This window comes from Calidris pugnax, unplaced genomic scaffold (genome assembly GCF_001431845.1).
Source record: "Calidris pugnax isolate Ruff unplaced genomic scaffold, ASM143184v1 scaffold133, whole genome shotgun sequence".
Taxonomy (NCBI): domain Eukaryota; kingdom Metazoa; phylum Chordata; class Aves; order Charadriiformes; family Scolopacidae; genus Calidris; species Calidris pugnax.
The window spans coordinates 2038630-2066094 of NW_015090977.1; the positions used below are offsets into that span (position 1 = coordinate 2038630).

The following is a 27465-nucleotide window of genomic DNA, read 5'->3' on the forward strand; positions in this document are numbered from 1 at the left end:
CCACAGCTCGGTGGTTAAGGTGCTTGTTTGCCGGCAAATCCCATTTCCTAAGTCCCTTCCCATCTGACAAAGGTCTTTCCCTCCCCGGCCAGGCCCGGGCTGAGGGGCAGGGCAGGGATGAGCAGGCAGCGTCACGGCCCCAGCTGGTTGAACCTCATTGTGCAACAGGAACCAGGGTTATGTCCTGCCACCATTCCCTGGTGGGGTGATGTTTACTATGTCCACTAGATCTATCAGCTTTGTTTTTTTGGCTGTAAACAGCCACCCGCAACCCTCCCAAGCGCCTCACACACGTATTTCTCAACAGACTCCCGGCTCAATCGACTCGTAAAAGTGCAAACTGAAACAAACACAGCAGAGGGACACCAACCAGTGTCCCTGTCTGAGCTTCCACCACTCCTCCATCCTTGGCACCAGGCTCTGGGCTCGTTGCCGGCCAGCAAAGTCCCACAGGAGGGAGCACAGGCTAAAGACAACACCACTCGTTGTGAAAGGGTAAGGATGTCCCAACCGAAACCAAACCTCACACAGAGACCTTCCAAAAGGGACAGGGGGGGAAAACTGCCTCCAAATTCTCTGGTAGCAACAAAGAAGAGAGCCCACATTTGGCGTGCTGCTGAGCTGGCTGGGCTTCCCCGGCGGGGTAACTATCGCAGCTGGATGAACAGTTGTGACTTGACACACAACGAGAACCGTTTATCCCCCAAACTGCTAGATGTCTCCCTAAGATGGGGTCAGTAGAGGACAAAGGAGAAGGTCAGAAGGGTCTCCACAGCTTGAGGAGCTCGTGGTGTCCAGCATGGCACTCACCCCTCGGCTATGAGAAAGACCAGGGCAAGATTTACTAGAAATACAGAGCAAGCCCCCAGGAGAAGAACAAGGCTGTCCTCTGCTCACTGGACTCAAGTAACAAAACAACACATGCCTAAGCAGAACAAAGAATGGCCCAAAACTGTCTCTGTGTGTGTGTGTCTGTATGTATGAGCTGTACACACACACATACACACACGCTATCTTTCAAATCTTCCAATTTATCTTCTCTTTTGATCCTCCACAAGACCTGCTCTAGTTATGAGACGCACGCAAAGGCAGACAGCGCTCCCGGTTGGCGGCGGCTCCGACTCAGGAATGCCCAAAGTCAGCTGGTGCCGGTGCAGTGTGCCGAGACCGTGCCGAGACCGTGCCCAGACCGTGCCGGGCTCCCCATCTTTGGTGGCAAGACGCAGCTGGGGACTCTGAGCTCAGCCCGCTGAGCCCTTCACCGGCCCACTCACCGCCTCCCCGGCACATCACCCATCACAACCCCTATCCTAGCCCTGAACCGTTTTCTCCGCTCTCTTCTGACTTTCTGGTACCCTCTGGGAGCTCTCTCCTTCACAGCGCACCCCTAGCAGCTTATCCCACCCCTCTGGCACCCCAGAAAAAGCAAGCTACAATTAGCAGGGCTAATCAAGGGCTGTCGCCTGCCTTGGCTGCCCTCGCCCCGCACAGCCCCGTTGCAGGGGTTGCTTTCTCTCACCACCAGGAGTTTTTAAAGAACAGCAGAACTGAAGTGCCCTGACAGAAATGCACAGCCATGAGGGGGTGTGTGTGCACCTATACCCACACACACCTACATACAGAGTATATAAATATATACAAATGAGATACCATATATATAATCCAGAGAGATGTGCGTATCCAACAGGGTAATGGTAGACAGTGGTACAATACGATTTATTGCCTCTCAAGAAATGGCACATAAAGCAGGGTCGAGGGGGCAGGGCAGCTTTTTCCCTGGGATTTTTTTTTTGGGGGGGGGGGGTATTAATAAAAAGCATCACCCCAGGATGGAGCAGGGGGTGCACCCCGGGCAGGTTACAGCTCCGTGCGATGCACCTTCTTCTGGAGTGGGAGGGTTGGGTGGGACAGAGAGCGATGGCAGCCCGGCCCTGAGCCAGGCGAGGAACGGCCGCAGGGAATTTTCTGTGGAAAGCCTGGTATCGTACCTACCACGTTTATTTCTTCAACCCCTTTGAAGCTCACGGGCTCGGAGCAAACAGCAGGTGAAAGGGAGCCGTGGGCCCTCCGTTTCAGCGCTGCACCCGAGGAAGAAAGCACGTAACCTTCAACGTGGAAGGGAGAGGTGGCTGCTGACTCCCCGGGACCATGGAGAACAAGGAAAACGTGGTCCCTTTCACTGATTTTAATTAAATAAAAATCAAAAGATATTCAAATCAGACAGAGGTGAAAATGCTGGCTCCTCTGCTTGTTGGTTTTGTTTTGTTTTGTTTTTTAAATCTCTGGGCTAAACCTACACCAGAACTTTACAAAGGGGAGAGAAAAATAACCACAGAATAAGAGATTTCAAGGGTCAAGCTGGTGATTTGAAAACACTGCAATAAAGTTTGCAAAGTAGTCCACACAGAAGAGTTTCCCCAGTGTTAAATACAAACACAAAAGATGTGAGAGAACATCTTTGCTGAGGTACTGGAGTAGTTTCCACGTCTTAACAGATTACAGTATTTTTAAAACCAAAGCTAGGGCATGACCGCAAGGGGTACAATAGGGAGTTAACTGGTCTTAGTTTTAAAAATAGAGTTTGCAAACTGATTCAGAGAGTGTTTGCGTCTCTCTAACACCTAGTTGTTCATGTATCTCAGAAATATACCCGAGATACATTAAAATTCTCAACACCAGGGGCCTCCTCATACACCTCCAAGGCACAGCCTGACCCTGAGTCCCTCTGGCTACAGCTGCGTAATGGGGCGCTTTCTCTGGAGACCAGGCTTGTTTGGGACAACTTTCCTTCCCCCACATACACACAGGGACACACACATTTAGACCAGTTGATCTGAATCAGTTTTTGCAAACTATTTTAATTAAAATATTAACTTGTTGGAATAGTCCAGGTCTGCACATGATATACATGTAAAAATGGTTACTACACAACTCTTTTTGAATACAAAAAAGCCAATATGGGATTAGCCATCATTTGGATTCAGCATTCAGTCATGCTTGACATTACACAAAGAGATGGGTTGAGAGAAATTCTGTTGAAGTAGCTCAATTTAAGCCAGAGACTTTGACCAAATTCAAACCATAACAGAAGCAAAAGAATGAACCCCACTGAACTTGCAGGTATAGCCTGTCCCCGCGGTCGCTGCTGCTGTTTGTGATAGAGGAGCTGAACTTCAAAACGCTGTGTTAGCACCATGCTCTGGGCACACCCCCCACGCTCACAGGGTAAATCCCAATGCAATTTTGGCCTTTCATTTTTGTCTGTCTTTCTTTCTAACCCCAGGAAAATACGGGTACCTTTCCTAAATCGGTTTCGCTGCATTCCAACAACACTGCAATGCAAAAGAATGACCCCAAAACATCCAAATTCCACATAAAAAACATAGCAGAGGAAAGGACAGGACAATTTACGGTCACCACTTGTCCCAGGGGGCAACCAGAGTCACCTCCGTGGGACCACCGCCTCATCCCAGGCTTCTGTCAACTGTTAGTACTACGGAGCTCCTTACTAAGGGGCTGCTCAAACATCTTTTGGTAGAGTTTCCACCTTCGATTAGAGTGATATGCTACGTCAAGATCCTAGAAATCCCAGTTGGATTCACCTGACACCGGCAGAGAGTTAAGGATTGGGAGTGGATGTTAATTTAGCTAACGAAAGAACGTCGCCCTGTCGAGAGTACTGAACAGCAGCGAGACACTAGAGTATTTACTATATAAATATGTCACGTGGACAAACACATTCGGAAAAAACCTTGCTTTTGAGCCCTATAAACATATTAAAGGCAAATCCTAGAGTTAGCAGCTAGTGTTTTCTTCAAGATGATTAGTGTGCAAGGAAAAAACATTTACAAAGAACCCTGGCTGGTCAGTCCCCAAGACGGAAATCTTTGCCTCAAGCCAAACTTCATCTCCCTGCTCTTCCCCTACCCCCCTGCCCAGCACTGCCTGACCCAGACCTGGCACAAGAGCACGGGGGGGCATCTCCAGTTCCCAGCACTAAAGGGATGACACGATGCCACAAAGTCATTCGGTTTAACGAGACTCCCTGACCCCTTTATCACCGTATGGATTTCACAACCTCCTTTTGCTTCCTTTCAGTAGTACAGCAGCTCCAATGAGCCTCTGGAAGTAGTGCCTTTCTCGCATGGTGTGATATGCTGCCAAAATATCACAGCATCTCAAGGGACTGTAAAAAGTTGTGAAGTATTGCAGCAACGAAAAATAATAAAAAAAGGAGCCTCACATGCAGCAAGATCTACAGTGGTGATGTGGGTTAGTCATCAGCTGGGAAAAGAGTCATTGGCTCAGCTCCTCCTGGTACACTGTGGCAACTAAACATTTAAACAGTTGGCTACACTCTACATGTAAACAGGAAATTGCAACAAGCCAAAAAGGTAATAAATTGGTGGATGTAGTGTAATAATGAAAAACCCAATCAATGGCATTTTGTGACTATGGCATCCTTCAAAATACCTCTGGCATTTGAGACTGATAGGCTGAAAGTCTAAACGTTTCTGAACGGAGCAAAAAAGGACTACGCTGGGCTCCAAGAATTATTCTGATGCTTAGCTAAAATGAGATGTCACAGTATTAGCTGTACAAGTGCATTACTTACGCTCCTCTGCCCAACCTCGTCTGAGCTACCAGCAGCACAGTCAGGGAGTGTCAAAGCAGGAATACAATTTTGAACATTTCTAGCCTGTTCCCTCCCGACAGCTTTACCTACACGCTTCTCGGGAAGCTGACCAGTGCCTTCTGAGAGAACCTCACTTCTTACACGACACAGAGCGGGCACTTGGGTAGAAGGGCCCTGCTGAGCCCTGGTGTCTCTTGGCTTCTCTTTTTTTCACCCTTCTTCCTCACCTACAAGTCTTTGAAAAATGCCTCTTGGCAGAGGCAATACCCTAGAAATGTATCCAATTTAATGACAAATAAAAACGGAACAGAAGATCCAGCTGTTCCTCCCCTGGATGGTGGGTTTAAAGGCAGCTCGCCTGGTTTTTGCAGGGTGGCAGTTGGAAATTTATGGACATGGGAGGAGGTCTCCGTTCTCCCTCAGACTTCCTACGGATCGCGTGATGAGGGCAGTCTGAGGCCCTTCTCTCCTGTCAGTGTGATGACCACCAGCCAACTCTTCTGACTAATTGCATATATTTCTCAGACGCCCTCCCAAGACCCCTCCAAAAAGTTAAAAAAAAAAAAACAAAACAACAACAAAGAAACCAAAAAACCACCCCCCCCCGACCCTGCAGCCAAATACTATGACATCCCAGTTAGTAAACACAAAACGTAATGCTTTACAAAATGAATACAATATTCCATGTGCACCCAGCTTCCACACGTCAGCACCGCACTGAGGAGGCTGCTGGGCTGGTGTCTGTAGGCAGTTTCTGTTGGCAGACAGCTCCAGTGGAATTGCCACCCTCAGTTATTGTTTAAGTTATGTATAAGACATGTGTGAACCATTGGATATTTGTGAAGTAACACTTGTGCTCCTGCTCATGCCCTGTTCCGTCCGTCCCCCAGAAGCTGTCCGCCTCAGAGCCTGGGGGCTGTTGCGGACCCCTATAGCACTACTTCGAGGTACCCCCTGCATGGGCCCCGAGGGGTGACCCCATGGCTGGGGTCCACCTTGCATTGGATGGCCCCAAGCTTGCGGTGGGCCACCCATGGGATGACCCCAGTGAGGTCCTGCACCCCCAGTAGGATTGTGGGACCAGCCAGAAGCTCCCGGGTAGCTGTGGCTGAACGCCTCGGGGGAGAGATTAGAAAGAACCATATTACTAAAACCTAGCCTCATGCTTTCTGAGTCAAAGGCTTCAATCTCGCGAGCTTGACGCTCCAGCAGGCTTCGTATCCGTTCAGTACGCTCGTTCTGCAGCGCCAGCATCTCCTCCTCAATCTAGGAAGGAAAAAAAAAACAAAGAAGAGACAGTTGTAGCAGCAGGACTCCTTCACAGGCACGGCCTCAGCTCTCTGAAGGACTTGTTAACAGCAAGCTAGCGAGGAACCTTCTCCCCACATTTCTACATGAGACTGGATGTAGATCAGATGTCCACTGACACACAATCTGGTCTGAATGCAAAAGGGAAGCCCCAGATCTGTACATGCCAGAGCACGGTGAACACCAGTTGGAGGGTCTCGGTCCCTGCTCCCTGGTGAATACAGAAGTTTGAGGGGTGTGAAGCCAAAGTCTGCAGTGATACTAACAGCTTGACAAAGGTTCATCTTTTAAGATGCAGCGAAGTCTACAGCTTTCAGAAAAGCCTCCTGGGAAAGCACCTTCAGCTACAGCCAAGCACGGTGCCCATACAGTCATATACCTGCCAACGCAGCTTAATGTGACCTTCACTGGTGGGAGCTGAATCTGACGATGACGACTGCTATTTTCTCCAGGATTCACTGTACAAGCCCACATTCAGCTTCCTCTCCAGCGTTCACTGGCCAGATTTTCTTAGCTCATGTTTATCACCTCCTATCTACCCCTTTCCTAAATTGGTTTCTTGTGTTTCTTTACCCTGATACTTTCTCCAGGGTGTGCGGCTGAAGAAAGCAGGCAGTGATGTTTGAATTGTGTGGCAGATTACTAACTAGATGACATGCAAGCTGGCAACTCCAATTTCTTGTCCCTACCACTGTTCCAAATCGGTTTCCAACGGTACTTTGGTAGGGGCACTGAGATCAGCTCTCTAAGTACAGAAAACACTGGGCTACAGCCTCCTGACACCCATCAGACAGGGATGAAAGCCTTTCTTATTGAAATCCTTGCAGTCAGGTGGAGAACCAAAGAATCACTCCATTATCTTCTTGCCAGCACTGAAAAAGCTACTTTTGGCCTCGGTGAAAAAGACCAAATGGATAAAAAGCAGCAGCCAAGACTTTTAGCACAGCTCACTGGCATCTCCCCTGCTGTCAGCAGCAACGCAGCCAAGAGGTGTTATCTTGGTCTGTGCCGAAGGTACTGGGCAGAGCTTGTACTTGTAAGCACTCTCTTGCCTTAGTCAGGGAATATGCTAAGTGATTTCATCTGGAATTTAGGAAACAATCTGCTCCAGCGTGAGTCATCTCCTGAGCCATTTGGGGCTTTCAGAAACTGCTTTACCCACTTGCCTGTTTCTCAGCACTAGGTGAGACACTGACTCTCTCCACAGAGCTCACTCCTGAAAGCCATGGAGCGGTCAGCTGCCTCGGAAAAGAGGGAAGAGGAAGAAAACTCTTTCTCTAATGTTAGCTCTTCAAAACGCTCCACTCGTTTTTTCCAGTCCTACTATCTAAGCAGAATCCTCCTCTTCCTTTTTCAAAATGACAGTGTCTTCAGCACCTCAATTTTCAGGCTGCGTGACAGCATCACAGGCAGGACTTGGTGCAACTGAACTTCACGTGCTCAACGCAGAGCATTAGACTGACATCACTTAGAAACGACCTCAGGATGCAGGACTCTGAAGATGAGGTGTCTGAGGCATGTGGGAAAGAAATGAATATATCTGAAGTCTTTAAAAGACACTCTTGGCACACGCTCATTACTGGTGCAACACAACCAACATCACCTTGGGTATAGCTTGTGCAGCACCTCAGTGTTTGGCACCGATGGGGTTGGCTTCTCCCTCCATAGCCTAAGTCAGACACATACGCTCCGGTGAGTTACTGTGGTGATGGGCACCATCAAAAATAAAGAGCACTGTGCTGAGAAGGAAGCAGAGTCCTAGGTACACCCTAACTTCTGGAAGCTGGTTTATTATTGAACATGAGGGACTGACTTTGCCAGGGGCTACGTATATATTTGGGCATATAAATTCAGACATTCATCTCGCACACACACCTGCCCTTTCTCTGGCTGCCAGTTTCAGTTAGCACAGGCAGGCAAATACCAGGTGACATCGCTGAGCGACCACACCAGAATACTCACAACTCAATTCTCACAAAAACAGAGCAACACTCTCCTTCCCCCAGAGAACACCCTTGTAAAAGGAGGATGCATCTACCTTCTCACCCACATGTTTTCCATTGAGCTGCCGCTAAGCAACTGTAACTCCAGCAAGAAAGAGTCTCATCGTGGGTCCATGACTCTGATGTGCAATGTGCTAGCACTGCCTGGATTGCTAAATAAAGTTTCCCACCTATGGGAATTGAAGGACCATCCAGTTTTCTGCTATTCTAATACAGTATTCACATAGGAACACACAGGGCACACAAACATACAGAGAAAAATTATGCTAGGTCTTAATTTTTTCATCTTTTTTCTATGACTTCGCATTGCTAAGCTTCCTGTTACCATTATTGATCAGTAAGGGTGACAGAGCCCTGGAACAGGCTGCCAAGGGAGGTTGTGGAGTCCCCTTCTTTGGAGATTTTCAAGACCTGCCTGGATGCCATCCTGAGTAACATGCTCTAACAAGCTCTAGGCAATCCTGCTTCAGCAGGGGAGTTGGACTAGATGATCTCTATGGTCCTTCCGACTCTAAAAATTCAGTGAAATTCAGTGAAATGCTTTGTGGGGGGGGGCTTTCTGTGTACAGAGTCTTAAATCCTGTGCCACACTGCTTCCCAGAGCTCTCTGATCGTGCCGCCAGAGGGCAACGCACACCCAGAGTAAATATACACTCACACACAGGGCTGCGACGGGAGCGTTCCTGGACAGGAATAAAGTAATTAGTGATGGGGTCTAAAGATGGCTATTACACACATGAGTGCCTCACGGGAACTCTGTTTGCACCAATTCAATTACTTCCAGAGACTCACGTCTCCTTGCAGGAGACCAAAGCACAACAGGACTGTGATGTCTTCTCGGAGATGCTGCCTCCATTGACCGTGAGGTGGAGCAGTTTTCTCCTAACGAGGGCTTTCTTTCTGTCAGCCCAGCATCCATCCCTTGCCTCTGGGAAAAGTTAAGTGTGAAGAACCTCTAGGCCACAGAGTAATTGCTCTAATTTAATAATCGCCGATCGGCAAAGTTGGTAAGTGTTGTGTGATTGTGGGGGGGGGGGCTTTCTGTGTACAGAGTCTTAAATCCTGTGCCACACTGCTTCCCAGAGCTCTCTGATCGTGCCGCCAGAGGGCAACGCACACCCAGAGTAAATATACACTCACACACAGGGCTGCGACGGGAGCGTTCCTGGACAGGAATAAAGTAATTAGTGATGGGGTCTAAAGATGGCTATTACACACATGAGTGCCTCACGGGAACTCTGTTTGCACCAATTCAATTACTTCCAGAGACTCACGTCTCCTTGCAGGAGACCAAAGCACAACAGGACTGTGATGTCTTCTCGGAGATGCTGCCTCCATTGACCGTGAGGTGGAGCAGTTTTCTCCTAACGAGGGCTTTCTTTCTGTCAGCCCAGCATCCATCCCTTGCCTCTGGGAAAAGTTAAGTGTGAAGAACCTCTAGGCCACAGAGTAATTGCTCTAATTTAATAATCGCCGATCGGCAAAGTTGGTAAGTGTTGTGTGAATGGTGACGGCTGGCACCCACAAGGCAAATCAAAAGGGAAAAAAATTTGCAGGAGGAAGGCTGACTGTGGATTTCCTTTCACTGACTGGAGCATTTCCCTTCCTCTGGTTTGTATAAGCCACTCACATTTCTGGACACACCACATGTCTGGCACTGCATGGGAAAGCATATTTCAACAAGGAGCATCTTAAGAGCCAGTTACAAGGTGAAATCTAGGGAGCAGAGGGTCACCCACACCTCTGGGTCTGGCTGCTTCAGTTCGTTTAGGGAAATGCTGGAGACAGCAGCAGTTCTATAACAAATGTAATTTCATAGGGAAACTACAGCTTGGTCTCCACAAACTGATAAATTGAGCAGAGCTGCAGTAAAATATTACCATAAAACACAGGGTATCAAATACATTTTACACCCCCCCACTCCCTCAAAGAAACCCACTGCTGATACCATGCAAACTTAAAAAAAAAATCCCCCAGCTTTAGGTTGTTATTGTCTGTTCTTTAATGAGCTGGGGAAGCTAATCTGCAGCTCAGAGACAGAAAGACCAGTTCACTTTCCCTTCTGCTCAGAGAGGCACGGCTCCCTCTGGCACGCTCCAGGCAGCTCTATCCCAGCCAGAAGCTGCTCACCCAGGACAGCTGAGCTGGCAGAAAGTTTAGCCTCTGTGCCACTGAGCCATCATCCCAGCGCGGCAACTACCCAAACGATCTCTGGTACTATATACAGCAAGGTAAAAAAGCAATTTCTCCCTCTATTGATACAGTGCAATTAGAGATCTGGAAATATGGAGAGCGCTAACGACGCTCGCCTGACCGTTTTACCTTCTGCTCAAGGAGGGCCCGACGGAGGGATACCCTCTGTTCAAGATCACGCAGCTCCCGATCATGCTGGGCTTCTGCCTGCATCTTGATTTTACTCTGATATGCATTCAGCAGCTCCAATTCTTGCTGCAGCTGCATCTTCAAAACCTGGCACTCCGCTTCCTGTGCTTCATCCAAACGCAGCTGGGAAAGACAGACAATAGAGATGTTTCACTATGGGGTAACCACTCATGACACTCCAGGGGAGGACTGCGAGGAGGGGGGAGAGAATGGGATAGGATTTTGTTTTCTTAGCAATACAATTGGTCTCTATTGTACTTCTTTTCACTGAACAGAGGACCTATAGTGACAAAGACCGGTGACAGCGAGCCCACAGCACTGATGGCCAGTGACGCTGATGAGCGGTGGCGCCTCAGGACCCACGATCCATCCTGCAGAGACCAGACTGCTGGAGGTGCTAACATCCACAGCTCGCCTTTTGCTAGAGGCAAAGAGAACATCTCTTGCTCTCTTCAGCTGGACTGACCAATTACCTGTACGCAGGAGACTCAAGCCTGTATCTCTGCCAATGTAGGACTTCAGGCAAAAGAATATAATGACATAAACCTAAAAGCAATATGATACTCAACTTTTAACCTTCCCGTACATAAATTAAGCCAGATACCCCGCCTCACAGCATCAAACTTGTACAGAGTGATGTGAGCAGGACATGGTATGCAAGAAGTGCAAAGAAAATTGCACATTCAGTTGTAGCAAGGACTCAAAGCATTGCTCATATGGTCATTACTTAGAGAAGGAATCTCTCAAAGAAGGAATCACAGAACTTTCACACTTTTAACATTAGTTCAGATCTACAGTGAAAACTCTGGACTCCTCCATGACTCAATGAACATTTTCCACCAGCGGGACATGCTTTGGTTGGTATCACTGACAAATCAAAACCTAAATGACTTAAGACAGCAAGCTGCACGTTACTTAACGATGTTCTGACAGGGACATTTATGCTGTCAGACTTCATGCAAAAGCAGTCCTCTGGCCACACAGATGCATCATTTTGCATCTCGGCAACAGCATCTTCGACTTCAACCTGCCTGAAGGGAGTAATACACCTCCTTCCTTCCCCTTTGTTTGAATGCTGCTTTTTAAATACAGAGGGATGACTGTGCTGGGTACGGGGCACGTAGCAAGGAAGCAGATAGCCTGCTGTCAGGATACAGATTGGTTAAAATGCAAACATCCCTATTTGGCTGAGGAACCCTGGGTCCCTCGGAGGCGACTCACAGCTTGTGTAGAGAGCATTTCATTAATGCTGTGATCATACTGCTCAGCCAGGATAGCCAGCTTCCGGGTCTGCTCCTCCTTGAGCCGTTTGAGGACAGCTTTATGTTCACTCTTTGGCGTGGTCTCCAGCAGATGGTTTCTCAGTGCTTTGTACTGTCTGGTTTGGATCTTGCATGTATCCTGAAACTGCTTCTTTATCTGTAGTTCTTTTGACTGGAAAGATGGAGGGGACACAAACAAAGAAAAAAACAGCATGTTTCAAATGGGAGAAATATCCATTCAAATGGATATTTAGGATTACATTAAGGATATGAGTTTAAGAATCCACGAATGTATATTAACATCTACAGTGCAAGGAGGGAAGCAAAATACACAAGAGGCAATGACTATTGCTGCAGCTGCCTTGACACTGCTCCTGTGCGAAACAATTACAATACAGAGACTTTTATAACAAAGCTCCAGCCTAAATACAGCTGTCTGCACAAAGAGCCTCACATTTGTCACTGGACTGGATCCAGTCCTGGGTGTCGCTTTTCAAGAAAAGTTCTTGAGGGACAGGACTAATATTTATTAGCACCAAAAGCCATACTTACACATGACTGTGCTCGTATGGCACATATATATGAACAGCACTTAATGTTATGAAAAGCAGCAGATTGGTGCATGGGAACAGACAGGGAAAAAGAGCAACACTTTTTCCATTGAAGGTTTGATGAAGATAAGATGTATTCTAACCCTTGATATTAAGAACCTGGTTTTCATAAAGATATCAGATCAGATCAGATGCTTGAAGACACACACCACAAGCAACATTAGCATTGTGCTAGTCTAGCAAACAAACCCATTCTCTGGTCCCAGTGGAGGTTTACTGGAGATTGAGTTTTCCCTTTGCACCTCTGTATTGTGTAGAGACAGAACTTTGTGACTGCACACAGGGCTGGGAGACACAATCCTGGAAAAGGTATCTGGATCTGATTTTGCTGTATAACCTTGAGGAAATTAATTATTTTTTTTCTTTCACCTGCCTTACCTGCCTCCGGAGCAGCTTGTGAGGGTCAACTTTAAGTGTTTTAAGACCCTGAAAAGGAAGGTGTTCTGGAGTTCCCTGTGTCTTTCTACAGGAGGGCTGGCAGGGATGCTTTTAACTAAGCCAAACCCAGAAGTGATGAGTGACAGCAGTTAGCTGACAGATAAGAAAAACTGCCTGCCATGGTAAGAAAAAACAAACAGAAAACCCCCTCTAAATTCACACACAAGAGTGGTCAGCACACAATCTGGGTCATTCCCACTGTCAGCCACCATGGTCAAATCCTGAAGCACCGGCAGCAGGAACAGAGCATGGAATAGATTTCTGTCCCTTGAATAAGCTGGAAGAGCTGTGGGATCAGAACCAACAAGGCAGATATATGTGCATATCTCCCATCAGCTCCTCCACTGACTGTTCCTGGCACTAGCTCAGGGCTCAGCAGGGCAGGTGATCAGTGCAGCACTTGGAGCTACCTAGAAAGATGTAGGGGGATCAGACAATACATCCAGCCCAATGTAGGCACCAGCACGCTCTGCTGCATAAACCAACAATTCCACTTTGCTCATCTGATGCAAAAAGCAGGACAAAGATGGGTTTTCATTCAAACCAAAGCACATAGCATGGAAAGGAATATCTCACTTTTACCCTTTCTAAATTCATAGGAAGTTATTTCCCTCCAGGAAACCGTTAAGGTTTTTTCTCCCTGCCCTTCAGGGAAGTGTCAGCAGGTTACACATTCCCATCAGGGACCTGGTCACAGCAAAACACGAGCAATCTATTTTGTCCTCCCTTTCTGTGAAGTTGTGCTTGGACACCAGACTCTGTTTACAGGCTTCCAATCCAAAGGCTTGAACAACAGGAAACAGAAGGGAGAGGTAAGATTTCCAGTCAGACTTCTGACAAGATCATTTTGACCTACTATTGTGAAACACCAGCAAGAGGGTATTTGCATCACAATTAACACGCTGGAAATAATAACGGAGCGGTTTTCACTGAAGGGTGAATTCTAGTTATGGGTCCTTCTGGTGCTGTAATAGCAGCAACAGACACTGACCGTTAAAAGTCTGCTTTTGGGACAAAGGGCCTCACTAAATAACAAAGGGAAAGCCTGAAACATGTGCCCTCGAGGGAGAGCGTTGCCGGAGAGAGAAACTGAACAAATAGTCAAATTATCTATTCAATTAAGAATCCTTGCCTGCATTAGTCAGGAACAAGAGAAGGAGTTAATGCTAGGGAACAGCCTCGATAAATAGGGGATTGTGCTGCAAAGGGAAGGGCTGTCCAGCAGGCTGCTTTATTAGCACTGTGCGTACGCAAAGGTGCTGGATTGACAGCTCAAGCCTGAAATCCTTCGCTAATCACAGAACAGCCACGCAAAGCAAAGTGCAAGCTTTTTCTGCTCCCACAAAATGCTCCAGCCCTGTCCTCAGTGGGAAAGGGAAGGGGTTGAAGAGCCTGCAAAGGTGCGAGGGCAGCCAAACCCCTGCAGCCCAGAGACTGCGGTCCTGCCGTCCCGACCGCCGGACGGGGAAGGAGAAGGGACACGCTGCCCACTCGAGTTTGCACCGCGTCACCTTGGGGAGGCAGAACTCATTCATGCTAATCTCAGAAGGATCAACCTAATACAGCTGCTGCAGTTTTATTCAGCTCAGAGTGCAGCGCAGCTTCCCTGTGAAGTCATCAGCTATTTATACACTATATCCTTGGAGATTCTCAACAGCCATCAGATGGTCTCTTGTTCTCACAAGCTAGGTCTTCTCTATTTAATATTATTCTAATATTGACAAATCAGGTGCTTATTTTTTTCCCTTGAAGTTCTATTTTCAAGTTGGTTATCTTCTCTGTAAGAAGATAACTTGCAGGTGGCAAAAATTAAGTCAGATGGGAAATATCACGAAGAGGAAAGACCTAGAACAACAAAGAAACCCCATGCTCAGTATGCCATACACTCGTTTTGTTACTGGCACAGCTGAACACTGGGTGGAAAGAAGAAGTCTGGCCCCTCAAAGGAAATGTACCAGGCAGTTTTGTGAAAGGCCTTACACTCCCTTCTCAGACACTTCAGAATAAACCACTGGACTTCTCTGGATGAAGCAAAGGCTTACAATGAAAACACTAAGAGCCTCAATTACAGAGGCCCCACAGTTCTGGTCAGTCACCGCAGCTACAAGGGCAGCCCGAGAAACCCATGAGAGCACAACACAGCAAAGGTCAGTGCTAGGAGCTTCCTGAGGACTCTGCAGTTGGCTGGTACCTCTCTCTCCTTCCCCCACGCTTGCTAGCATACTAGCCTTAATATAAAAACAACAACAAGGTGAGCTAGCCAAGAGCAATGGTGCAGTTCATTTTGATGCGCACAGCAACACAAAGCTCTTTTTTTTTCTCCAAATGATACTGCTTCATTACAGAAAAATAGATATTATTCTTGTATATGGAGGGATAAGAGGATCAGAAAACGGTGTAGGAGGAAGGGGCGGGGGGAAAGGGCACTGCCAAGATTAAATGCATTTTAAACTACCACAAAAAAGGAGGGACGTTGCTGAGAACAACAGCTTTTTAAATGAAATGAGGGAGCAGTGCTGCTATGGCCTGCCTACAACACACTGCAACCCTGGTCACCACTGCTGTGGTTCATGTGTAAGGGTGCAACCACAGCCCTACAAGCACCAGGCAGTTACACAACTTGACAAATACGACACTTTTTTAAAAAGGTACTTGTTACAGAATGAGACATGTCTTCAAATCAATGAGTTTCAAAATACCTTGGACCCACATACACCGAAAACAAAAACTGAACCGTAATGCACCACTTTTCCACCACCACCACCAGCACCACCACATCACTTGGTACCTTCAGGCTCTTGGGCTGCTGCCGGACCTCCATGACGTGCTTACGCCTCAGCTCCCGCTCCCGGCGCTTGTTGTACTCCAGCTGGTTGGTGAGCTCGGTCTGGTGCTGGAGTCGGATCAGCTCACAGCGCATCTTCTGGATGGTACTGAGATGGCGGAACTCCAGCTCCTGCATGGACTCGTGCTGACGCAGCAGCATGGCGTGCTCCAGGTCCTTCTGTGTCTGCCTTTTGTTTAACTCCTAACAGGAGGACAGAGGGAATTAGTAGATTCTTTGTGCTTACTTGGATTTCCGTTCGCAAGGTGACATTTCACTTTGTTCACAAGGGCACTTCTGCCTTTCCAAGGCATCTGAGGACAGAGCACCATTGCTACATCTTATCAGAAGCAGACAGCACTGCCACCAGTAATTTTTCCTTCCTCATTTCACTTTTCGTCTTCCTGTTCTAGATGCTCAACAGGATTCTCAGTAAGCATTTTCTGGAAAGGGCTGTAACGGTTGCATCTGTTGAGTTTTTGGATTTAACAATTCTCCCACAATAGGCCACTAATCTGAACATTTGATCCCGTGAGATCCCCTCAATGCCACAGGGATTACCGGACAGTGTTGCAAAACATATCGAACCATTATTTTATCAAAAGACTTCAGATGTGGCAGTTAACGCTTCAGTGAGATTGGAGTTGGATGGCAGGTGCTCCTGTGAGATACATCTCACACAGGTGGTTCCAGGTCTCATCTCTACCTGTTCTCTTACCTCCCGAACCAGGTCCTGCTCCAGATTGTGACGGCCAAGGAGCATCCGTCTCTTGAAGCGGCGACACTCCAGCTCCAAGTACTGTCTCTGACGCCTCAGTAAGTTGGCTTCTTCCTCTGCTTGGAAATGCTGGATGTTCTCCTTCTGCTTGGAGAGCCACTCTTGCTTCTCCTTCTTTGGAGTGCTCTGGTTTTCATTCAGCTCCTGTTAACAGCAAGGTAGTTAATTGTGGAATAGTTACACGAAGCTCCTTGGCCCTGAACAACTGGACAGACCTGCTTAATAAACTACATTTCAAAGCTGTTCCACCTTGTCTTCTCATGGCCAGCACCATCCCAGCCTCTGCAAAATGTATCATATCACATATCTAAGGGAACACCAGGAGACAATTGACAGTGGAGCAAATTTAACTTCAACTGGTGTTTTTTGCACTGGCCATTTTAGCTACCAAAAATACTGGTTCATGTCCACAGTTCCCAGACATACAGATTAGCTCAAAACGTAAAAATGATGGTTTGCCACTGAAAACAAAGACACTTGGAAGTCCTGCCATACTGCTCGACAAATGTTTTTCCAGGCTCCCAAAGGACTGAGAGAAGGAAAGCGCTGTCATCCTGTTGTTCAAGCAGAACTCCAGCCACATGAAGCACATGAGAATTTTTTTGTGTCGTGCCTGCTCAGAACACACACACATTTTGTAAATCACTCATCAAGGCAGAGCCGCTCACTGAGACGCCGTAACTTACAAAAACAATACAAAGAAGTTCACAGGTGAAACTTAAGGCCAGAATTTCTGCATTTGTATTAAATTCAATATATAGCTTAAAGTATTTTTGGCAAAAGACTCTGCTTGCCTGAACTGCATACTAGAGATGTCCATACAGTAACTGGATTTGTTGTGATACATCTCAACTTAAGTATAAGACAGAACTCCTCTATTTCATCAGAGTTTTTTGGTGCTCTATGATCTACTGCCCACTTTGAAAAAGATTCTATGTTATTATAAAGAGCCCACGCTAGTATAGCTTTTGTTAGATCTTTCTTGGCTCTGCAGCTCTTTAGCCTTTTTTTTTCTCCTGGGAAATGTCTATGTTTGGGAATATTCCCCTTTGGAGCAAGTTCCAAAGTTGCGTCACACAAGTTGATGGTTGAGAACTAAATGGTTCTTTCAAAAAAATTATTTATAGTTCTTACGGTTTCAGCCACTCAAAAAAAAAAAAAAAAAAATCAGGAAGTTTGATTCTACAGTTTCTCTGCATTTCACAGAGGTCATGATTTTCACTACAATACAGTGATTATTAAACTATTACACAGTTTCTCCATTAAAACTGAACAGTGTTTTATACAGGTGTTTTCCTTTAAAAAAAGGTCACCCTTACTGATCTCTTTTCTTGCTGCTGCTTCTACAGAAATATCATTAAAATGGTAAGAAACTTCATTAACGGCTGCAGTGCAGGGCCAATACCTGCAGCAACAAGGTATGAGAAAAATGCTCATGACCTTTCTTAACTACTTTTTTTCATTCCTTAGGATTGCCAAATTTGCATTTTTCTGGCTAAGAAGTAGTATTAAACGAAGGAGAAGTTTGTACTTTCACAAGATAAACATATAGGTGCCAATATATAAATAAAGCCTCTTACTTTAAGGTCAAAAATACAAAAGAAATACAGCATGTACAGGACTGCTTATGAAATGCAGAAAGTACTGCAATCCAGGGAAAGTTCTCTTGCACACAGTGGCACTTTTATTTCTGAACCTTCACGGCCCTCACACTGTATCGTACACTGTACCATATTCACATTTCACTTTACAGATGAGTTACCTCTTTCAGCTGCTCTTTACGGAGTTTATATTCTCTCTTCTGGGACTCCAGGAAACTGTTCAATTCTTTTTTCTGTTGGGCCTGAATATGCTGTTGAAACTTCTTTTCTTCGTTGGCCATCACTTTAGCCTACAGCAAATCCAGCAGCAAATCAGTTTGAGTCCCCAGGGATTACAGCTCGTGTTCCATTTCAGCCCCATGACCCAGAACCCATGGTACCAACACTACTCACCATGACTCTGGACAGGCGTGAGTCTCAGGAGCTTGCCCTCACCCTCTTCCCATTCCACCCCATCCCATTCCATCAACGTACCCAGCAGGAGTCCTTTATCAGCACCTCACTTCCTCAGCCCTATTGTTAAGTCTTGCCTAAACAAAGTCAACACCTTACGATAAACTATATCCTCAGTCCTCCACCGAGAGATCCAAGATGAACAAAGAATCAATAATAATCGCTGTAGGCGGCACCACTTCATTATCAATTATTTAAAAGCATAAAAACACCCATATCCATAAGGAACTAGACACTGAACATCTAAGTGTAGCTGGCTTGTTTCTCTGCAGGCTCATCTGCCTCCACAACACTTGACAGCAGTCGTTATTGACAGCATAGACATGGCATGAGAGAGGAAAACCCTTACAGTATTTTTTCTGGGGTCAGAATACTAACATTTAGTATAACGCACTGTGATGAAGGACATACCTTTCCTCTAGTTACATAAACCCCTTAGTGTAAGGAGGTGATGTATTAGCCTTTTTCTAATTAGCAATTTGCTTGGCTCCTGAAAACAGACATGTAAGAGACTACAATGTCATCTCTTCATCAGTGAGAAGTGGACAATTCAACCTAATTAACAGATAGAGACCGGTCCGCTAAACCGTAATCTCCTACCTCTTTTTCCATGGCTGCTTGGTGCTTTTTAATTAGCTTTTCCATTTCTGCAGCAAAATTGTTACGCTGTGTTTCCAGATCTTTGTCCAACCTGAGGCGATGCTCATCCATCTCTGCCTTCAGTTTGTTCTCCAACGCCATCAGCTGCTTCTGGTGTTGCCGTCTCATACGCTTGTAGCCAGACATCTGCTCTCGGAGTTCAGAGTCTTGTTCATGTTCCTGCATTTGCCTTGTCACCTAGGAAGGGAACCACATCGGGCCCAAGTAAGTTAATGCTTCTTAATCTGCTTCTTGGCAGTCTTCACAAAAGAAAACTATTCAGCAAAGAAATATGATTTTGTTGTAAAGAAAAGCGCACATCCTAATGGCAGCGGAGCAGATTAACAACTGAATTCTGCTGTAGAAGATAAGCTTACACAGGCTCCAGCAGAAAAACTGTACAATTGTTATAAAGCTGGTATTAAATAATGTCTTTTTAGCCCACTGCAATGAGCACGTATATATACACACAGAACACACAGAAATATCCATAATATGCATATGAAAATAAAAGTCAGCCTATTAATATAAGCAGTTTCCTGCATTCTGCTAGGCACATTGGTTTCGAAAATATCTAATAGATACAAACTACATTTGCCCAGGTGCCACATTTAAGCTTTTATTAACTCGCATTACACTATTTCAGCGATAGCATCTCAGCCAACGAGGAGAGCTCGTGTTCTGATGAAATCCTAACAGCTCTGAGCAGTTTCAGAGCTCTGTGTTCAAAGGCATCCCCGCCCTACACAACTTCATCACAATAAACCCCCCCGTACCAGCGACGCTGTGCGTATAGTAGCAAAGTGCTCTCGGTTGCGATAATGAGACTTGTGGCGAGACACTTGGGGAGGAGACTGGGGTTCCGATGCCCTCGTTCGAGGATCCGATTCCTCTCTGTAGTTTTCTTCCTCCTTATCAGCAAACATTAACAGGAGAGAACGAAGAGAAACCGTGTTACTAAAGGGTTTTATTTTGGGCCGGTTCAAAAGATATTTAAAAGGAAGGAAACCCATTTTACATTCAGCAGCCCTGAAAGATCCTCCCGCCAGTAAGTTGGATCTGATCTAGGATCCTTGCTTTTGGAAATTTCACTACGCATTTTTATTACTAGGAGGAAAATTACTAATTAAAGCTGAAAATGAGAAAAATAAATGGAAAGCTGAAAACCGAGTTAAACAGTTCACTTCAACAGAACATAAAAGCTATAAAGTAGATTATATCAAGTAAAAAAAAAAAAAAAGAAAAAAAACCCAACATCTTTGTAACCCTGAAAGACAGAGGAAGATTTTCATTACACCCACTACAGAAACACCTCAAAGCAAATTTTAAAATTTGTCATGGTGTATTCCACATTCTTGTTTGGAGTTTGTCATTCATCACAGAGCGATTAGTAGTTAGATATGATATACTAATTAACTCCCTGAGGAAATACCTGGGTCTTTGTTGCATATCTGGGCAAAGAACAAAACATTCTAACCACATCTATCATTAGCTCGGGAAACGCTACTGGTTGGAGACAAGGTGTGACAACCCCTCCGTAGCAGGAGCAGCGGGGTCAGAGGGATGCTCCTGCTTTATCCTTCTTCCTGCAGAGGTAAAGCCAGGGAAGCAGATTCCCAACCCACCAGAGCACTGTGTTTCTTCTTCTGTGCCATCTTTGTTCATTAACCAAATATTTGAATCAAGTGCTGGGACGCTGGGTGCTTCAGGAACAGATTTCGGTCACTACTGTGGGTCTTATATTTAAGAATTCACTAACTAGGAGGTAAATAAGGGGAACTCTCATGTCCTTTTGTCCCATGAAGCAGTTCTCTGCAATATAAGGACATCCACTAAACAAACCTATTCACAAACTGCCATTCCAGCTCCCCACAATAAAGTAAACTGGTTTTGAAACAATGCAATTGGTAAAATAATTTTTAGTGAATCAACAGAAATAAATGATCCTTACTGCAACCTTCCAAAGTTTCCAGTATACATTCATATATTGAAATACAATATCAGAACTTGGAGATAATGATTTAGGATAGGAAGCACTCGACTTTTTGTCATTGTACCAACCAAATCCACTCCCATTTTACACCTTCAGAGTTAACCAGTGCAAATGCAGCGCTTACCGGCTTTAAATGAATGACAGAGCTATTCGACATCACGGTGTGGTCCCCCTCCATCATATCCAGCTCGCTCTTATCATCCGAGGCATCTGGAAGACTGTTAACACTACTGCTTTGGCTACTGGCACTGATAGACATACTAGGAATGGACTGATTACTTCCGACACTATTCACTGTTCCTGTCCTGCCGACACCATGATCTTGCTCCTAGGAGAAAGGAATTATTAAGAAAATGCAAATCCATCACAGTTGTACCTGTGGACATTACCAAATGAAACGTTCATTCCATTCCTTTCTAAAGGCATCTAACCTGCCACGTCATGGCAGTTTCCACCCTCCAGGCATTGCCATGAAACATTTCTCTTGTGGGATGCTGGGGAAAGAAAGAATCAACCTTGTCAAGATTAACTGGCTGATGTCAGATTCTTTTCAACAGCAAGCCTGTTAACAAGCTGAACTCTATCATGTATCAGCAAGAGCGTGTCACCAGAAACTGTTCTGACACCAGCGTCATCTAAGCACTCAGCTGGGACCCTGCATCTCGCACAGGTCCCTTCTGTATGATTCTATGAGAGAACTGCAATTCAGAGTCTCAATTTCTGCATGGTGATTGCAGCATGCAACCTAAAAAAGACAGATGAATTTCCCTGATGATGCCCTTTTTTTAAAAAAAAAAATAATCAAGTACAAATTTCAGTATCTTAAACTCAGCACAACATTCTCCAGACAAAACTAGAAGAATGTCAAGTGCTGTACCTATGGTCAGAATAGAGGTTAACTGCAGTTGCTGAAAGAATCCTCGTGAAGCCTTATAAACAGGCAAAGGAAGGTAGGATTTACAGAACTGTTACAGAAAGTAACTGTTCAAGCATGAACACAGGGCACAGCTTCTTGCCAGTGCTAGGCATCTACCCTGCCTGTCCTTGTCTGTGCCTTGAGGTAGCGTTATTAAAGCACAGAGAGGAAGACTGAGTTTACGACCAGGCGTGTGAGCAGCCTCCATTCGTTTTAGCAATATCTGAGCTGTGGTTATTTAAATGACAGCGTCAACCTCTGGCTCAGTGATGAAATCCCGAAGTTTCTCTCACCTCCTCCTCCTCCTGTGTTTCAACTGCAGGGCCGTTGTGCGCCTCCTGGAAGAGGAGCTTCTTCATTTTACGATACTGCAGGTTGTCCAGTTCTCTCACTGCATCCTTTGTTCTCTGAATCAAGTCTATTAACACTGTTTCGGGCCGCTCTCGAAGAACAAACATGTGCTGTAGAACACACAAATAGGTGAGTGACCTCTTATGCCTCCAGTGCACATGCTCTGGGTGTAAAATTATGAGCCCTAATGGGGTTTTGTCGGCCCTCTTCGCTGCACAGGAGGAGAATACCTTCCCAGCTTACATTGGCACTAATTTTAGACTTCATGATCCAAATAGATTTCAGAATGATTGCTTTCTGATGGGAGACATCCACCAAAGAGTAAAGACGTAAAAAAAAATCCCAGAAATGGAATTTCACGTACCTTGAGAATGGGCTCAGTTTAAACCTAAACTTCTTTGGATGTTGGGGTATTTAGAGACATTATCTACTTGTGGTTTAGAGGGGGAAGAGCAAAATGCTAAAGGTGTTAGACTGGTTAAGTACCTCTAACCGAATGTTAATTAACTCATGAGCTAACTCTCACCATAAAACCCTTTTCCTTGTTTAGAAAAGCTTGAGAATCAAATATTCAGCATAAGCTCTGAGTCATAAAACAGGCTGTGAGCCTTCCAGCCCAGCCCTAGAACAGTTAGCCATGTTATGCTCTTTTTTTGGAGACATTCACTGCATTTCACTGCAAAAGTGAAATCTTGCCTATGGATGTCAGAAGCAGCCTTTGCAGTCTCCAGATGCAATGTGCTGTGCAAGCGTGAGTCATTATTAACACCACCGCGAGTCTCATTTTGTTCCTTAGGAGAACTGCATTGCCATTTCCAACGTGTCACATTCTCTACCTGTCCCTGTGAAGTGGCATGCAGCTGTTTCAGACTATAGATACGGAAGGAATACATTCACAAACGTTTCATTTCCATCAGTGTTCTCTTTAATTGCAGCGCGTTGCTCAAAATAAAACCAATCTGCAGAATTCTGAAATGGCAGGACTACACACCCACACCAAAACCTTTACTGGATAATTGCATTTACTTTCTGAATACACCAGTTTTAGAAGAGGCAAAAGACCTCAGAACCATTTCAGTAAAAACATGCAAAAAGGTGATGACAAAAATCTTCATAAATAGCATTCGTTTCCCAGTAATGCAAAAATTTGGAAAAAAAAAAAATCGCTGTTTAGCACAAACATGGCCTGATTAAAAATCCCCCAAAATAATGTCACAAGAGAATGACGCAAAGCGAAGGACAAGTTAGCAAAATTCTGAATGCCACCTCATGCCACAAAGGAAATCCATCGAAGTCACACTTAAAATAAAGCAGCTCTAACACCAAACTTATAGGCAGGCTGGGGTCACTTAGGAACATGTTAGATTTTTGCAACAATCTACCACATTGGTGTCATTTCCACACTAGAGCAAGGAAAATCAAGTGTTTGCAGCATAGGGGAGCACAAATGAAAAAAAAAAACTGGCTAAGAAATAAAGCAGGAGAAAACCTGCAGGCGGTTGAGGCTTATTCATGTCAAGGAAAAGTATGGGGAAGAAAAACTGCCTTCCTCTGCCCCCTTTTCCCCAGGGATACTATTAGAACAGCGATTTTCAGTTCTATGTGTAAAGCACATAGGTGATGGGAGAGGATAAAATGCCTTTAGGGGTATATATATAGCATAGAATAAAGAGGGAAGTAATGAAAGGTATTTGTTAACTAATGCATGGCAGCTCTGTCAGTGTTAATTATAATCACTGGAAGGATAGACTGAGCTTAAGAAACTGAAACTCTCAACAAGTTGATGGTCATTCAGTGTCACCTGCAGAGGTGTCCTTTTATGATAAGAACACGGAGAGACACCTGGGTAGCTGCCAGTGAAGACAGGACCACCAGCTTGGCACACTCCACAGCACCCTCAGCTCAAAGGTTAGGGATAACAGGCAGAGAACATCATTAACTGTAACCTAGTACAGTGGGTGAGACAAAGCAACATCACAGAGCATGGCCCCTTGTTAATACCATATGGAAAACAAAAAGGACAAGCCAACCTTCAGAAGCTCCTCCGATGTAGGCCTGTCTTGAGGAATTTTCTGGAGGCAAGAATCTACGAAGTTTCGAAAATAATCAGACCTGCAGCAAGGAAAGTGAAAAAAAAAACCCAAACATCTGAGTTAACTACCCAGTTTAATATTCAAAGTTCAATAAAGAATCATGACATTCACATTTGGGCACTGCTAGTAGAGTGAGGAGGAACCTCACAGACCCAAGACTTCATACTACACCCCTAGTAAAGCCCAAGCCCATCGCTATTAGTAGGTAGATCCCTTTAACCTCAGCTTCCAGACAAAATGTTTCACCCTAAGAATGCAAAAAATATGGGCCAATTCAAGAGAAACAAAAGTTTGATATAAGGGCAGACACTCATGTATCTCAGCATGAGCATCAAACCTGTCAAACTCTATATTGCACAAACTCTCCAAGGTCTAACCAGAGCTCCTGCCCAGTTCCACATCTGTGTGCAGATGTTTCACCCGCACACACATGATTCCTGAAATGCCTTTGGCCCCTCAGACACAACTTCCACTCTGTTGTGCAATTTGTCACAAGGAAGACTTAAGGTCATGTTTTGTTCAGCAACTTCTCTCCTTCTGTAAGCTAAAATTCTGTATTTCACCCTTTCTCTGACCACAATTTTCAGAAGGGCAGAATTATACCCTGAAAACAGCAGCACATCAGTTATACAGGTTTTATTTCTTTCCTCCCCCTACTGCTTCCTCCTCCCTATCATGTAATGGGGGGATTTGCTACTGCAAATTTTCAGTAAATTCCATTATTGCATTTTTTGGTGAGAAAAAAGGCATAAAATGAGTTGAATGTGGTGTCAAGCACTGTGTGAAATTGACCAACCAGAAAATCTCAGAAATAGAAAAAAAATGTCTAAAAAGAAGGTGCAATGTATTATGTTAGAGGCCTAGTATTACAGCTCAAAAAAACATAATTAGGAAGTTTTTAACTTTTGAAATGAGTTTACTGTGTTTGGTTTCAAAAGCCAGTTGTTGGGCTGGGAGGCACAAAGTGTTACTGCTGTGCTTTATTCTTCTGAAGTTCCTGCCGCCAAACACTTGCCACACACAAGTGGTGTCTTCATCTTGGAAAGCAATACTTCAACATAACAAGATTTCGGAATTGGTTTGTGATTAAAAAACACTAAACCCTACATTTTGGGCTAGCCTGAGAACTTCAGAAGTTTACTGACCCATGAACTCAATTTTTTTCAGGATTTTATGTTCTTCCAGCAGCATGTCCTGTTTCTACTACGTTCTAAAGTGCATATTTAGTAATCGGTCAATTTTGTATATAAAATATATAGTGAACCTAATAAGAACCTTCCAAGCTCACATCCTCCCGACAGGAATCCAGCCATTTCAAGAGCTCAGCATGACAAAGCACTCCATTTACAGCAATTCCCTACAACATTCCTCCCTCCGTAATACTCACCATTCATTAGACTGTAGTGTAGGGGATTCATTCTGCGCTATGTGATATAAGGCACTCATTGCGTTCATATTAAACAAAGGAGGCTTCCTTTCCGCTGCACACAAAAGAAAATTATTTTAATATATAGGGAGATAGTCTCATGGTTTTGCTCTTTTTTAGTTTACATCCCTTTAAAAAGAAAACCACATCAGCAGAAACGCTGTTGCCCGAACACGGAACCCCAAACCAGCCCTACCCTGCAATCAGACAGATATGTTGGCATGTGTCCTGTACCATTGCAGAAGATGAAAGCACTTTGAAGATCAAATGTCTTGTCCTCTCAAGCTTTTAAATTACGTGGTTTATCATAGTTGAGTTCTCTGACTCACTTTAATGTACTAAAATAGGAGTAAGTTAACAATAAGCTCTATACTCCGTGTTTAGCCACTAAGCATTCCTGGTTTCATAAAACCCCCCCCGCCCGTTTTTTTGGGTTTTTTTTTTTTTTGAAACACTTGCTAAAAAGCTAACAAATATTTAATTCTAACGGGACGGCAGCGATGAAGAAAAAGCTGGTTACAAGAACCATCAAATCACACTTAACTGACTAAGCACATGGGCAGGAAGTCAGTAACAGGCCAACTCTTTATACTATTTTAAGAGTTGCATTCTCTTTGGCTCTTCTCTCTCTTTCAAGCTTGTGTTACTCTTATGGACTGACACAGCATGAAAGCTTAATGAGGAAGGAGATGATCTCACTGTAACAACAAAATTGAAGCTTCATCAGAATGTTTATGGGGTAAACCTATAAAGCTCAGCCTCGCCATAGACATACCAGAGAAGCTGGTCAGGCCACGAGGATGTTCCTGCACTAGTGAAAATGCAACAGAAAATTTTCCTTCCAGACAAAAAAGCAAACAAGGAAAAAAATAACACTAGTTTTCTTACTCTGCTTTTCAATTTTGAGTTGAATGGTAGCAGTAAGTGATGGATCAGAGATCACAGGTCACGCATTGCTATCACAGGATGGACTAAGCCCTACAAATTCCTCAGAACAGGTAAATTGGGGAGTTAAGTCTTTCCTCAGAAGCAGCACTTTACCTCCTCTGATGTGTCAGATAACCAGGTGCTGCCATCCAGGATCAGACTGATTATCCATTAAACTATTTTAACTGACCCCTTACACTGACTGTTCTCCCGAGCTTTTTTCCTTGCAACTCACTTGAATAAAATAGAAATCTTCAGGAAGAAACACTGAAACTGAGCCCTCAATGAGGCCACTTCTAAGACTAAGTGACAATTTGAGGAGAAGACTAGACATCTCGTTTTTCTGCTTTCTCCCCAGGTTTATTCAAACCGAGGTGCATGAGATAACCACCCAACCCAGCCTAGCGACGCTCTACCATCCTGACCTCCCCTCACCTCCCACCCCGCCAGGAGCCGTAGATGAAGCCAAACACTTTGTGTTGCAAAAAGGCAGCGTGGGGGAAGGCACCGGGGGGTGTGGTGGCCATGAGCTCACCGCATTCCTGCAGCGCCGCGGCCGGCCAAGTCTCCCCGCTCCACCGAGCAGGATTCTGTCATGACAGTCACACCCCTTCCACCACTCGCTTTATACTGGCAACCAAAAAAACCCCACAAAAAAAAAATATCTCTGCTCTGAAGAAAGAATCTATTTCACGTCCTGGAAGAAAATGAAGTTGACAGTTTGGAATGCCAGACAGCATTTTTAGCTAAACTGTGCAGTTCACATGGATTAGCGTGTTCCTGAGAGCTCGCGCTGCCCGGCCGGGCTGCTCCTCCACCCAGGA

General features: G+C 45.1%; 1 protein-coding gene across 1 annotated transcript in view; it reads right to left on the minus strand.

Moving 5' to 3' along the window:
* Positions 1-2832: 2832 nt before the first annotated feature.
* Positions 2833-27465, minus strand: part of TAOK1 (TAO kinase 1) — a 37964-nt gene continuing 13331 nt past the window's right edge. Inside the window, exons 8-19 of the mRNA XM_014953201.1 lie at positions 25676-25769; positions 24226-24307; positions 22138-22305; positions 21053-21256; positions 19712-19846; positions 18897-19133; positions 18005-18133; positions 16183-16386; positions 15429-15668; positions 11551-11763; positions 10270-10452; positions 2833-5902 (exon numbers count right to left, since the gene is read on the minus strand). Coding sequence (XP_014808687.1) covers positions 5441-5902; positions 10270-10452; positions 11551-11763; positions 15429-15668; positions 16183-16386; positions 18005-18133; positions 18897-19133; positions 19712-19846; positions 21053-21256; positions 22138-22305; positions 24226-24307; positions 25676-25769 — 2351 coding nt within the window. The 3' untranslated portion in view covers positions 2833-5440. The remainder of the gene's footprint in view (positions 5903-10269; positions 10453-11550; positions 11764-15428; positions 15669-16182; positions 16387-18004; positions 18134-18896; positions 19134-19711; positions 19847-21052; positions 21257-22137; positions 22306-24225; positions 24308-25675; positions 25770-27465) is intronic.